This window comes from Varanus komodoensis, unplaced genomic scaffold (genome assembly GCF_004798865.1).
Source record: "Varanus komodoensis strain SLA01 unplaced genomic scaffold, ASM479886v1 scaffold782, whole genome shotgun sequence".
NCBI classification, from domain to species: Eukaryota; Metazoa; Chordata; class Lepidosauria; order Squamata; family Varanidae; genus Varanus; species Varanus komodoensis.
In genome coordinates, this window is record NW_025336459.1 from 1 (window position 1) to 13,597 (window position 13,597).

Below are 13,597 nucleotides of genomic sequence, written 5' to 3' on the forward strand. Positions count from 1 at the left end.
ATTTCATTTTCCGGTCCCCACCCCGGTGTGGTGTAGTGGTGAAGAGCTGGGACTGGGACTCAGACGATCTGGGTTCTAGTCCCCGCTCGGCCATGGAGCCAACTGGGTGACTTTGGGCCAGTCACAGACTCTCAGCTCAACCCACCTCACAGGGTTGTTGTTGTGGGGATAAGATGGAGGAGGAGATGTAAGCTGCCTTGAGCCCTTTGCAGGAAAGAGGCAGGGTATAAATAAAAAAAAAAAAAGGCAGGAGGAGATACGAAAAAGGTGTGCAGCATTAGACTGGGTGAGGAGAAAAGGGGAAGGGGCTATTTTCATCCCTCCCCCATAATACTCGAGCCAAAGGAGCTATCCCATGAAGCAGGCGGGTGGGAGAGTCAGGACAGATAAAAGGAAGGGCTTCTTTGCGTAAAGTGCAGCCTTCCCTTCGCAGCCACCAACCTGGATGTCTTCCAAAAGGGGACTGGGCAGTTACTTGGAGGACAAATGGCCACTAGTTGTGGCGGCTCTACGAGGAGGGACCCAAAATCCCCCAGGAATTTATTTATAAAAATCGTGTATTTATTTTTCCATGTTCAAACTTCAGTCACCTTCAAAGTCCTCACCGCTTGAAGCAACACACCTATTGAGACGCCTTTTCCGCCGCTCAAAACAGGTTTTGAACTTGTTGATTCGATGCCTTTTAGTGCTTCTGCCGTTGTGTGTTTCGCCTCTTCCACATCGGCAAAGCATTTCCCGCAGAGGACGTTTTTCCTCCGGAGAAACGAACAAACAAGCAAAAAAGTTGCACGGGGCAAGATCCGGTGAATAGGAAGCGTGCAGCGCTAGGGTCAAGCTGCCTTTGGTCAAGAGCCGCTGAACACTCGTCTTGACCAGGTTGCGCCTCTGCGCGTCGCTCGTGCCAATCAGCCGTCACGACATAGGCGAGCGCATTGAAAGTCCCCAGAAGCCGAGCGCGCTTCTCACAACCGCCCAGCTGCTGCCCTGATGCAGGGGGGTCCCTAGCATACTCACCCAGTGGGGGAAGCCTGGTCTACAGGAACCTGCCCTCCAGAGGATCATTCCTGGGTCTTTGGGTCCCCCCTCGTATGCTGCAGAGGCAGGGTGAAGCGGTTGCCGGGGAGCATGGGCAGGGGGTGCTGTTACACCCATGTGCTGCTGATGGATCCCCTGCTGGGCCAAGGTGACGAGCTGGACCCTTGGCCTGATCCAGCAGGCCCCTCCCCGTGTCCTTTTCCCGCTGCTGAAACGTGCCACGCAGAGGTTTTTGGAGCAGCCGCATTGCTGGGGGGAGGCCAGAGCAGTAGCTCCCGGTGCAGCCTGGGAGAAGGGCTGCAGAGGCGCTCGTCTCTGATCTGAATAACTAGTTTCATAGCCGTTGAGCGTACACGAGTGTGCTTGGGAAGTCCCCATTCAAGCCCTGCTTTGGGTCCCCCACCTTTGTGGCACCACGGTCCAGTTTCGTGGAAGAATTTGTCCACGGACCAGGAATGGGGATGGTATCAGGATGGTTCAGGCACATTACAGTGGTGCCTGATCCTTCAAACTGAATTTGTTTCAGAAGTCCGAAGCAATGTTCCCCATTCGAAATAATGGGAAATGAAGTAATCCGTTCCCAGACCCCGAACAATACCCATCTCGATAAACTTAAACAGTAAATACGCATAATTTAGTGCTGTGCAGCCCGGTTCCTAACAGTCCATGGCCTGGGGGTTGGAGACCCCTGCCATGTCGCATTCTGTGCATTGCAAGCCATTTCAATTGTATTCCACCTCACTGGCGCAGTGTTTGAGCCCAGGGTACAAGACCCCCTGAATGCCTGCCATCCAGGCAGTCCCCAAAGCAGCTTGGCTTCGCCATGGTTGCAATCAGTGGCCCGACTAGGGGCGACGTGCCTCCGAAGGCCAGGGTGGACTGGGCACGCCTCACCCGCGTGGGAGCTTTCCGTGGCCGGCCCCTGCAGGACGAGAGGACTGGCCTCAAGACCCAGCCTGCCCCAATCGAGGTGCCAGCTCATTCTCCAGCTCTGAGGGCCATCGGCCATGCTGGCTGGGAACGATGGGAGTTGCGGCCCCCCATGCCCAGAAGGTTGGGGAAGGCTGGATCAGCGGAAGGCTGCTCTTAGGCTCTTACGCTTCAGAGGCACTCTGGGCTGGGGGTGTCAGGCAGCCCTGATCTGGCTCTCCGGCGGTCCTGATAAACACACTTCTTCTGCATTCCAAAAGCATGGAATACTGCTCCCAAGTTTCTGGGAGAAAGAGCTTTAATCTGAGGTCATCTGCTGTCCGGGGCACTTGGACCCTCATCCTTCGGTCTTCAACCCTGCCAAGTACTGGAATGCCCCCACACCCCAACCACCAAAAAAAGCTTCCCCAAAATTGAATTTGGACCTTGGGCTTGAACGATGCTCAGCAGCGTTATCCCTTCCAGGAATAAGCTGCCCCATCCAGGGCAAATTAATGGAAACCCCTGGGAATTGTTTCCCTCTTCCTGTGTGTCTTTCTGCATTGCGAGTGAATCACGTCAGCTCTCCCTTTGTGCTTTGATGGCGAGTTGTGCTTTTGCAGGAGCCTCTGTTCACACCCCTGCCCAAGTGGGGAGGGCAGGGCTGAGGCCAGGGGTGCCTGTCTCCAAAGCTGGAGCCCTTTGAAGCAGGTTCCTTTCCCCAGGTGCCCCGGCCTCATTCGGTCCCCATAACCAGTTGCTGTTCTTCCTCCAGGGCACAGGAGCAGTGGACTCAACCCCCTTCTCTCCTTCCCTTCCTCCTCTGCAGGATCTGAAGAAATACGGGGCAACAACCGTCGTGAGAGTGTGCGAAGTGACCTATGACAAAACCCCCCTGGAACAGGACGGCATCACCGTGATGGTGAGCACTCCGGTCCCGTTCTCTTGGCAGCCGACGCGGCTGGTTAGCAAGTCGACCTGTCTGTTCCTTGCAGAGCCGTAGAGTGTGGTTTTTGTGCGTGGCATCGTGGCGCTCCAGGCTCTCCTTGAGGGGCGCATGGCCCACCAGCATGGGTTGATGCCCTGGGGGCTGGTGGTTCGGAGCAGGAGGTGCTCCAGTCCCTCCCGTGCCGGATTGAATCCGCACGGTCAGACTTGAAAAGCATGTTAGAACACCTCAGCAGGTGATGGAGAGGCAGGAGCCGGGCTAGGTACCAAAAAGAACTGGTACTCAGAGAAGACAAGTGCACACGTTCACCTGTGCTGATTTGCAGTGCTCTAAAGTCTGTCTCTGGGGTGCAGCTATGGGACAGGCATATGGGGGTGCATTTGCTTTCAGAAGAAGCCCTCCAGCAGAAGGTCGCAAGGCCAGAGAGGGAGCACAGCAAGCCAGCTCATCCAGGGGCTCTGATGCAACAGAGATCCCCACAGCTCCATCCCTTTGTTTATGTAAAGTTTTTATAGGCCATCCCAATACTAAAAGTCTCTCTAAAAGTCTGTATGGCTTACAGAAAACCAAAAAAAGCAACCATATACAACACTCAACGTAGAACACACTGTATCCGATAAACGATGATAGCACAAGGATAAAACCAATTAACTGTTAAAATATTGGGAGAATAAAAAGGTCTTCACCTGAGGCCAAAAAGAATAAAGGGATGGCGCCAGGTGAACCCTGGGGAGCGTGTTCCACAGCCGGGGTGCCACCACAGAGAAGGCCCTTCTCCGAGTAGCTACCCTCCAGATCTCCTTCAAGGAGGGCTCCCGGAGAAGGGCCCCTGACTCAGATCTCAAGGGATGGGGGGCATATAGGAGAGAAGGCTCCTGGACCCAAGCCGTTTAGGGCCTTATAGGTCATTGTCAGCACCTTAAATTGGGCCTGGACTTCAACTGGCAGCTGGTGTAGACAATATAGGACCAGCGTGATATGGGAGTATCTGCTGGTCCCCGTTAATAACTTGGCAGCTCTATTCTGGACCAACTGAAGTATCTGGACCATCTTCAAGGGCAGTCCCATGTAGAGCTCATTGCAGCAGTCCACATGGGTCACCGTTGCCAGGCACTGCTCAGTGGGGTGGTGGGGCAGTTGACCTCCCAGAGTTTTGGGGTTCCACACCAGCAATACAGAGCTCCAGTCCTAGTGGGTAAGCCCCTAAAACCACCCCAGCAGAGAGAAGCTTTTGAAGTTCACTGTGCCCCTGTTTTGACAGGGGTTGAAAGCTTCCGGACACTGGGAACACTTGCTACAGAGCCAGCCGTGTTCATGCTGAGGGTGATGGGAGTTGTAGTCCAGCATATCTCGAGGGCACCAAGTCGGTAAAGGCTGCAGAACCGAGTTAGATGCCGACACAGCGGAGGAGGTGGAGATTCCTACCGCCTAAGTTCGACATCCACTTCAGGGCTGCGGAGAAGGGATTTTCCTGGAGCCCATGGGAGAGCTCTGCTTTTCCCTTCATCACGTTAAATTGCTCCCCGGCTTGCTCATTGCACCTGTTGCGACCCTGGGGAGCCTATTCCGATGCTGGTCATTGTCCCTTTCCAGCCCATCCCTTCCTAGTAGTTGTCCGGGCAAAGGACTCTGACCCATGACCGCAGGCCATCCTGCGTTTATCGTAGTTTTGGCGTGCGTGCGCAGCTTCTGTTGAAAGAAGAACCGCAAGGTAACATGGAAGGGGAGAAGAGCCAGGTTCCTCTGAGGTGGCAAACTGCTTAATTCCCAGGGTCTTGTCCTGGAGAGTGAGGGAGAAAAGGGTACCCAGGAGCAGATGCAAAGGGCCTTTTTCTCCACTGGGCACCCCAGCCGCCAGCCCCCACACTCACGAGTGAACGGAGAGTTTTCTGGCCACTTGAACACGGTCCGGATCAGGGAATACCCCATGTCCTTTGGAAACTGCTTCAGGGGGAGATGCTGGCAGGCTGCAACTTCGGAAAAGAAAGCCTGCCAGCCTTTAAAAAGGATTCTGAGCAGATCCTTGCTTTGGATGAGCAAGACCAGCTGTTTGTTACCTTTCTGATTATCTCATATGGAATGTATGAAATTAGGCGTATAAATGCCTTGTTCCAGCAGCTGGCTTGGCTATTTGGAGCCGTCAGCAAAAAAAAGGAGTGAAGAAAATGTGAGACGGCGAAGAGACACTGATCTTGCCAACGCCTCTTCTGCCTCTTTAATTACACATAATGAAAGGCAGCGTTGGGTGCCATCCGTGCTTCGGGCGAGGGGTGGGGTGGGAAGGAGTTGGGTATGGCCCCCTTCACCGGCGAGTTTGCGGGACTGCTCCAGAGAAACTGCCGCCTGAAAGAGAAAGTCTCTGTACAAATCCCCGTTGTTGCCTGAAAATGCACACTCCGTCTGCACTTCTGCTTAACGCGACACAGTTTTGCAAGCAATTTTCCTGCTTGCCAGAAGTAGCAGTGCATGTTTGCCCCCTGTTTTCACAAATGCACAAGCTGATGCACAATTTTTACCACTAAAGCATAGCATCGCACATTTCAGGAAGTACCAATGTGTAACAATTGGGTTTGGGGTCAGATGTTGGTTTGGAAAGGGTGAATTGCATCAGTTCGCAGTAGCATGGGAACAAAGGAAGTTCTCGCTCCTCCTTCGGGATCACCTACACGCACGTCCCTGTGTGATGACTCGCACGAGGTTCGGCCTTGCACCATGGCTGTGATACAGTGTCTGAAAAGATGGAATAGCTTCAAACTTCTGGTCACCAGGAGGACTAAAACCAAGTGTTTTCTCCTCCCTGGTTATGGCAGTTGTGTTGGGGACTTGCCTATGATCGCTAGAAGAGATGGGACATGTAGTCAGACGCAAGTGACAAGGGAAGGGTGCACTTTGGTTTCCTGCTTTGGAGGACCTATCTTGAGCCAAATCAGTCTTCTCCGACTCCTGCTGGCATAACATGTCACAGAGGGCCTGCTTGGACACATGCAGACTCAGATCTACCGTTGGGAACCCACAAAGTTTTGTTTGCTCCGCAGTCAAATAATTAAAGCTGCACACCCAAAGCTGCAGAATTCTGTGCCCTGCTGTCCTTACTTTTAATTACAGAAACCTTCCTACAGGTTTCTATAATTTCTTTTGTTTTCTTCCAAACTTCTCTAATTGAATTTCTGCCACTTTACATAATTGTAGTGTGTTGGTTTTAGGGAAGGGTGAGGAGCCGGCTAGGCGGGGACACCTGAGCCCCACCCTCGCCCTGCCCACGGGAAATTAAGGGTACTGCTCCTGAAGCTTCCTGCAGGTACCAGCCACACACTTTCTAGCAAGTTGTCAGCATTAGGGACTAGAAGCTTGAATCTCTTTGCTTTTACATGAAAGCTGACCTTGTCCTGGTTGTTTTTAGATCTGCTGCTGCCGGATAGGTTTAGAAATAACCAACAACAACTTAGAATTCTGCACCTATTTTGCTGGTTTTGTACTGTCTGAGGAATTTTTAGGAGTGTTGATGTATGCACAACTCTGAAAATAGGAGATTGGGAGACTTGGAACGGGGAAGTCCCGGCTTTGACAGAACGTCCTCTTGAAGGCACAGTTACACCTGCAGGCACAGCCTGCTTAGAGAGCCTTCTCCCCCAGGAAATACAGGTGGGCAATCTTGTGCACAGGGACTCCTTGTTCACAGGTAAGATAGCACGCTCTAACTACTTCTGCAGCATTGTGGTAAGAGTGTCGGACTGGGGCCCTGGACTTGGAGGCCAGGCTGGGCTGTGAGGCTGCCTGGGGCCTGTAGGCCAGGCACAGACTCTCGGCCTCATCTCCCTTTCAGGGTGGTTGTTGGGAGGCCAAAATGGAGAGGGCCCCACGAGGTGACTGGGCCAGCCTCTGACCCTCAGCCTAGCCTACCTCACAGGGCTGTTGTGATGAGAAAATGGAATGGCGGGGAGCCTGTCAGCTGCCATGGGTCCCTTGCAGGTTTCATGATGGGGCTATACGTTTGATCGATATATGCACACACAGAGACAGAACGAACTCCGTGGCACCGGTTAGATTGTACCCATCATTACAAGCATCCTCGGTGGTCTGAGGAGTAGTTTTGGTGTGCATTTGCGGGTGTGCAGATTTACATCCGCAGCAGCAACTGCTCCTTGGGTCGGTTGATGCAAGGGGCAGTTCCTCCCGGTGCATCCTGCAGCCAGGACAAGGTTACCAGAGCACAGACCAACCACGCACCACATCGGCACAATTGCAGGAGTGCCCCTTTAAATGTACCGGCCAGCTGCCACGAGGGGCTCCGGAGCGGGCTTCTGTGCTGCTGCTTCATGGTTCAGCCTCCAGAATTGATCGCGGAGCTGGCTTGAGAGGCACGCGCGTGTGATGGCCGGCATGAAGACAGGATGCGGGGGGTGTCTGGCAGATGCGCCGGGGGGCGGGGGACCGAGCCAGGATTACGACGAAGGCACGTGCCAGCGTTCTGCACCAGACCTAAGGCGATTTGCTGTCAAGGAGCAAAGCCAGAGCAAGGATTTGGGTAAAAATAGAAGGCGCAGGGAGAGACAGGGGTGATGATGCTTTGCACGGCCCTTTTAGGGACCCGTTTATCTGATGGCTACCAGGAGATGCGCCTTTGCTTAACAATAGCTTTTCAGGCTCATTGTCTATATTGCAACAACTAAGGGAAAGTGGGGGATATGTTTACCTAGGTTACTCAGTCCCTGAAAACTCCTCGGACAGAGCCACTCCAATGGTTCTAGTGTATGGAGCAGCACCACCAACATGGCGCCTTCATCGGTGATGTGAGCCATTGTCCGTCGCTGCCGTCGTGGCCCATCGAAAGCAGCCATGGAAGGCCCAGAAAAGGAGTGGCAGGGATTGTCTGTCTGGACCGCGCCCGGACGGGTGTGATCCGTGCCGGTGTCATTTCTGGGCCAGCGTTCTCGTCGTCCTAGGAGCTGCCGTGGATGCCTGTTCCATGGTCCTGCCCTCCTGCGTTGTGGCCTTCGGCGTTCCATTTGCGTCAGGGTGCTGGGAGTGAGCAAGCGTGCAGGATATCCGTGGGACGGGTGGTAAGGGGCTGACCCTGCGTTTCTGGCGCTCTTGGGACCCTGTCCCCTGTGCCGCAGTGGGTGCAAAGAACAGGCGTGGCCCCTAGGCCCGGTGGTCTGTGTACACACACCCATCCCTCTGTATAGGGATGGAATGACCAAGCAGGGCCGTCTTCGTGGCTATTTGGACCTCCGAGGGTGGAATACCATCCAAGGTTAGAGGAGAGGCTTTCTGTGCCCAGCCCAGCATCCTGTGCATGGGATGGGGAGGAGCTCCGGGTCTGACCCTTCTCTCCGTGGCTTGATGCACAGAGAAAGTGCTGCTGGGGTTGCTGAGCAGGCTTCCAAAGGCCCCCAGATGGTTCGGGCTTACACTTCTGTTGGTCCCCGGCAGAAAGGTCAGTGGCTATCATGCGAAACTGCTGAAGGAACCCAGATTGGAGAAGGGTGATCCAAGAAAATCCCTGGTGAGTCCGCACTTTTCAGACCTGAGATTCAGTTGGGAGCGTGAGATAGAAACATAGAAAGAGTGAGTCAGAAGGGGTCTCCCGGGCCATCTAGTCTGACCCCTGGCTCCACTCACACATGCCTACCATGTGCGTGTCCAGCACATCACCATCACCGATGGGGTTCCAACCACCTCCCATGGAAGCCCATTCCATACCCTTGGGGGCCTAACCGTCAGGAAGTGCTTTCTGGCTTCCAGGAAGATGCAGCGGTCCAGTTCTTCTTTTCCTTTTCAATCCCTGGGTATTTTGCAAGTAACAAGAGCACCGTCGGCGATCCAGCCTAGTTCAAATGATTCTTCTTGGGCGTTTCACTTCAGTGCTGAAGGAGCGGAAGTTCCCAAGACCTGTCCGTGCGCAGGCAGCTCACTGAGGCCTTCAGAGATTCCCATCAGTGTGCAAGCGTGTTTCTGTTCTCCCACGAAGCATCCGTGTGGGTGGAGGCACCGGATGTACACAGGTCGTCGCAACGTGCTCTCCCGTCTTTGGCCCTCCTCGCGCGAGAATTGGCCGCTCTCTGAAAGAGCAGTGCTGGGGGTCACGTGCCCCTTTCTGCTTCCCTGTGGCTCTCAGTCGTCACTTGTTGGCTTTTGCGTCATCGCAGCGGCTCTCGTTTGCCTTCTCGGCATAGCTGATCCGTTAGTGGTGCAGCCACCCTTCTGCCCTGCGTCGGACCTTGGTGGCCAGCCGAAGCGTGTGGTTGCCAGGAGCTCTGACGCTGCACTCAGTGGGGAGACACCCCTCCGTGGGTCTCCAGAGCCAGGGCAAGCTCAGGCAGTTAGGGCAACCCCCCTCCCTCAGCTGGCACTTCAGAGAGGGGCTGGGGCCAGCCGTGGTGGAGGCTCTGTCAGGTGCTTGGAGGCCTCCTGCTGCTCACTTTTGCTCCCTTGGGAAGGCAGGCTGGGGGCACATCAGACCTTCCCTCCTTCACACCCCCTGCTCCCCGGCGGCCCTCTAGCCAAGGCCAAGCGGAAAAGCCACTTCGCACGCCGCCAGGAGCTTCGTGCGGGAGCCAGCGAGGATCGTGTCCCACGTGCCTCGCCTTTCCAGCCAAGCAAGGCAGCTCTGCGGTTTCCCCTTATCTGCCTTCATCGCCCTTTGTGGTTAGAAGTCTGAAACTGACTGTCCTATTTACCTTGGATGGCCTTTCCTGGGGAAGGAGAGAAGCGGAGGGCTGCTTCAGGCGCCTCTCCCCCCGCCATCCCCACACCCATGCTAAGCGGATGGCTTGTGGCGGGCTGCCCCTCTCATCACCCCCCCGGACGGCAGCCAGGCTACCGGCGCTCGCGCGCTCGCTGCTCGGGGAGCTGGCAGGAGCAAGCACAAGCGCAGGTGCGTCTTGCAGCTTCCCGGCTCCAGAGGCAAATCAATCTCTCTCTCTCTCTCTTCCTCTCTGCTGCCAGCAGCTCCCGCTCTTCCTGGGTGCAGCCGGCAGGTTCGCAAGCTGCGATTCTTTCCAGGGCTCTGCAGAAAGCCTTCCTGGACCCAAACAGCAGCCAAAGCCCAGCATGCATTCCACGTTTGCATAGCCAGGAGAAGGCGGATCACGTCCCGGAGAGGAATGATTTATGAGCTGCGTTTGTGGCTCTTCTCTGGGTCTGTGCCTTGGGCACCGACAGTGCCGGGGGCTCGGGTGCAGGGGAGGTCAGTCCGGCCCAGATCCTTCGGCAGCCTCGAGAGAACTCGCCTGTGGTCTCAGCACCGCACTTGTACCACAGAAGCTGGCCCTCGGCAGAACAGTGGATCTTAGCCCTTCTTTTAGGACGGCCTTGCCCAGCCTGGCAGCTTCCAGATGTGTCCATGAGTCCTGCGACCCGCAGCCCCGGGGCAGGCGATCCTGCTGCAGCACTCATGCAGACGTCTTGGCGTAAACTTTGGCTGACAATTCAGAATAGGCTCTTTTTCTACATCCCAGCTACATCCTCAGGGACCCAAGAGACCCAGGTTCTAGTCCCCGCTCAGCCGTGGAGCTCCCTGGGTGACTTTGAGCCAGCCACAGATGCTCGGCCTAGCCTACCCCACAGGGTTGTTGTTTGGGGGATAAAATGGAGCCAAGTGAGCTCCCTTGGGCTCCTTACAAGAGGAAGAAAGATGAGATATAAATGCAATAAATGATGATGATGATGATGATGCTGGTGTGACAGGTAAAGCAGAGTGCCTAAATCAGCAGTGGGCAATGCAGTCTTGTGTCAGTGTGTATAAGTGAGCAGGTGAAGACAAAGACGCAGTGAAGTAGCGTTCTAACGGCACACAAATGTATGTTTTCGTTTTTAAAGGAGTTGCACAAGGAAAAGCGAAACCCCTGCCTTAGGGAGCTTCCCATTTTACAACTCTGTTATTTGCCGGGTCAGAGAAACGGGGCATTGACAGCTTCCTTGAGCACTTGTGCCAGACCTTCCTGCCCCCACTAGTAATTTTTTTTGTGGGGGTGGGAGCTTAGTTAAGACATCTGGGTCTTGCCTGGGACATGCAGTAAGGTCTTGCGGTCTTCATGGAAAAATGCAGTGTGATCCACCCCAGCTCAAAAGGCTAGAGAGCTGGGGAGGGGGCAGAAAATAAAGGCAAAATAATTCGGTCCGTGCATGGCACATCTACCCCGGAGAAACGGCTCTCATGATGATGCGGGCCGGGGAGAACTCGGGAAAGGGTTGGCCCAGGAAAACCAGAATCACACGTGATACAGAAAAGGTTTCTCCATCCCCTGTCATGCGGGAACTTCGGCTCTCCCATTGCATTAGTGATTCAAAGGGCCAAGCGATGCCCTGGATTCAGCGCAGGCAAAATAAAGCAATTGATCACACCTGGGCCAGGTTGGGCTTAAGGATGTGACTGCCAGAATGAGTTGTTTTGCAGGTAGACTGTCAAATGCACGGAGAGTCCACCTTAACAACGGGATGGAGTCTGACATCGAGAGGCGGGAGGGGAACACCGACTCTTGGGGGGCCAACACAGGGAAGGCCTTTTGCTGGTGCGCTTGGGAACGAGATGGTTGCCTAATCGGACCTCGCAGGGGCCTGACCGTGCATTCCTCTTCTTTCTTAATCTGACCCAAACAGAAAGGGATTTCTGCTCCATCTGCCACAACCCAGGCAAACACAGGCTGACAAAAAAGGTGGAGCATTTGAAATGTGCAAGGCCTAGTCTAGCAGCAACCACATGGAGGCAATCTCGAGCAAGACTCCTAAATATATCGCAAGGGTTGCCAGCATGCAAAACTTCTTGATGGTTTGCCGGGGGCTGGCAGGGGAGAGACAGAGAGCTCCCGTTCTTCCACAGCCGGCCAGTTCCTGTTCAGGGTACGGAGGAAGGATGGCTGTTGAGAGCTGGTCCCTTCCCCAGTTCCTAAACCCAAGACCATCCTTTGAGAAGGCACTTCTCTCACTGGGGCTTCCCAGATAACCACACCAGTTGAGGTCCAAGTAGCCTTCTGCCATAGCAGGGAAGAGAAGTCTCTGCTCACGTGCAGAGTTGGAGCCAAACTGGAATGTTTCCCTCGGGAAAGCTCCCCTTTCCAGCCGAGCGTCCAGCTCTGTCGTCGGGGTGGCTCTTGCCGCTCAGGGGCCAGACGGTGTGAGCAGCACAGCCCCTCCGACTGAGCGGCTCCCCAGACGCCTCCATGTGGGGCCAAGGACTGAGCCTGCCCCTGCTCCCTCCCCTCCTGAGAAGCCTCCTTCCCAAAGCAGGCCGACTCAGCCTGGGAAACTTCACTGGGCAGCTCGGAGGCGCTTCAGTGGGTCCCCCCACTCTTCCTCCCGCTGAACGGTCCGCCATTTGCGAGGGAGCGGCCCACTCCTGCCCAGTCGCTCACCAGCCTGCCCTTCCGGGGCTGGCCGCCCTCACCGTGCCAGAAGACAGGGCAGTGTCGTGACCCACGTCTCCCGGCATGGACCGTCAGCCTGTGCCTCTCTCCCTTCACCCCCAGGACTGGCCATTTGATGATGGAGCCCCGCCTCCTAGCAAGATCGTGGATGACTGGCTCAACCTGCTCAAGACCAAGTTCTGCGAGGACCCCGGCTGCTGCGTGGCCGTCCATTGCGTGGCCGGCCTGGGACGGTAAGCAGGAGGCTCCCCGCACCTGGCAGCGCGTGGGCTCCGCAGAGTGGCCACGGACCCGTCCGTGCCAGCCCTCCACAACCTGACAGCTGTGTTGGACTGCAGCTTCCAGCATCCCAGCCTGTGTAGTCCTTGGCTTAGGGAATGGCCAGTCTGGAGCTGAGGAAGGCTGATTTAGTTCTTCCAACTGGATCGTTTAATTTCTTAATTATTCAACCTGAATAATCAAGTCAGGTTGCCACGATCCAAGTTCAGGCTAGATACCAGGAGGTGTTTCCTCACCGGCAGAGCCGTACGACAGTGGAACCCGCTGCCTGGAGAGGTGGGGGCATTCCCTCTGAGTGGGATGGTGTAAACTGGTGTCCTGCACCAGCAGGGGGTGGACCCAGTGGCCTTCCTGGCCCCTTCCAACTATCCTATTCCAGGATTCTGATTCTGCATCACCCAAGAGCCACAGCTCTCTGGATGCTCTGCAAAGAACCTTAAAAACATGTTTCAAAAACCATATGCATTCAAACATAGAACCATGTAACAAAGAGATATGCCTGTATCTAGAAGGCAAATATAACATTGTTCATTTATTAGTATTTGCAGCAGGCCTAAAGAAAGCATAGTGTCCTCTCCATCCTGCAAGGACAACCATTTCTTTCTAATAGCACAAGGAAGCCTGCTGGATTGCCAGCTATTTCTTCTCACTTTCTCTTCTTCTAGGGCTCCTGTTCTTGTCGCGCTGGCCCTGATTGAGAGCGGAATGAAATACGAAGATGCCATCCAGTTCATTAGACAGTAAGTGCCCCCTCGTAAAGTCCCAAGCTTCCTGCTAAGCAGCAGATGAATGGCCGGCATTTCCAGCTGGCCAGGCATCGCTCAGGAGCCGCCGCTTGGCGCGCAGCTCCCAGGGAAAGTCCAGTCTCTGGATAAATGGTGACCCTTGCAGCTAAACGCAAACCCTTCCCACCAGAGGTAGAGCTCCGCTTAGTCATTTATGCATGTCTAGAAATGTGTGGACTGAACCCCTTCATGGAACCGCGGTGGGGAGGGTGTGGATTTGAGTTCTTGTCTGTTTAAAATAAAATTAAAAACCCTACGCGCAGAAAACTAGCCTG

General features: G+C 54.9%; 1 protein-coding gene across 1 annotated transcript; it reads left to right on the forward strand.

The window, feature by feature from the left end:
• Positions 1-1,858: 1,858 nt before the first annotated feature.
• On the forward strand, positions 1,859-13,591 carry LOC123035326. Its single transcript, XM_044453369.1, has 4 exons — positions 1,859-2,088; positions 2,656-2,866; positions 12,361-12,491; positions 13,203-13,591. Exons 1-4 carry the CDS (start codon positions 1,859-1,861, stop codon positions 13,279-13,281), a joined length of 651 nt encoding a protein of 216 aa, XP_044309304.1. The 3' UTR covers positions 13,282-13,591.
• The last annotated feature ends 6 nt before the right edge of the window (positions 13,592-13,597 follow it).

Coding starts and splice junctions, on each gene's coding strand:
- LOC123035326 (XM_044453369.1), top strand. CDS start 1,859: ATGGTTGCAATCAGTGGCCCGACTAGGGGCGACGTGCCTCCGAAGGCC. Junction 2,867..12,360: donor AGGACGGCATCACCGTGATG/GTGAGCACTCCG, acceptor CTTCACCCCCAG/GACTGGCCATTTGATGATGG. Junction 12,492..13,202: donor TGCGTGGCCGGCCTGGGACG/GTAAGCAGGAGG, acceptor CTCTTCTTCTAG/GGCTCCTGTTCTTGTCGCGC.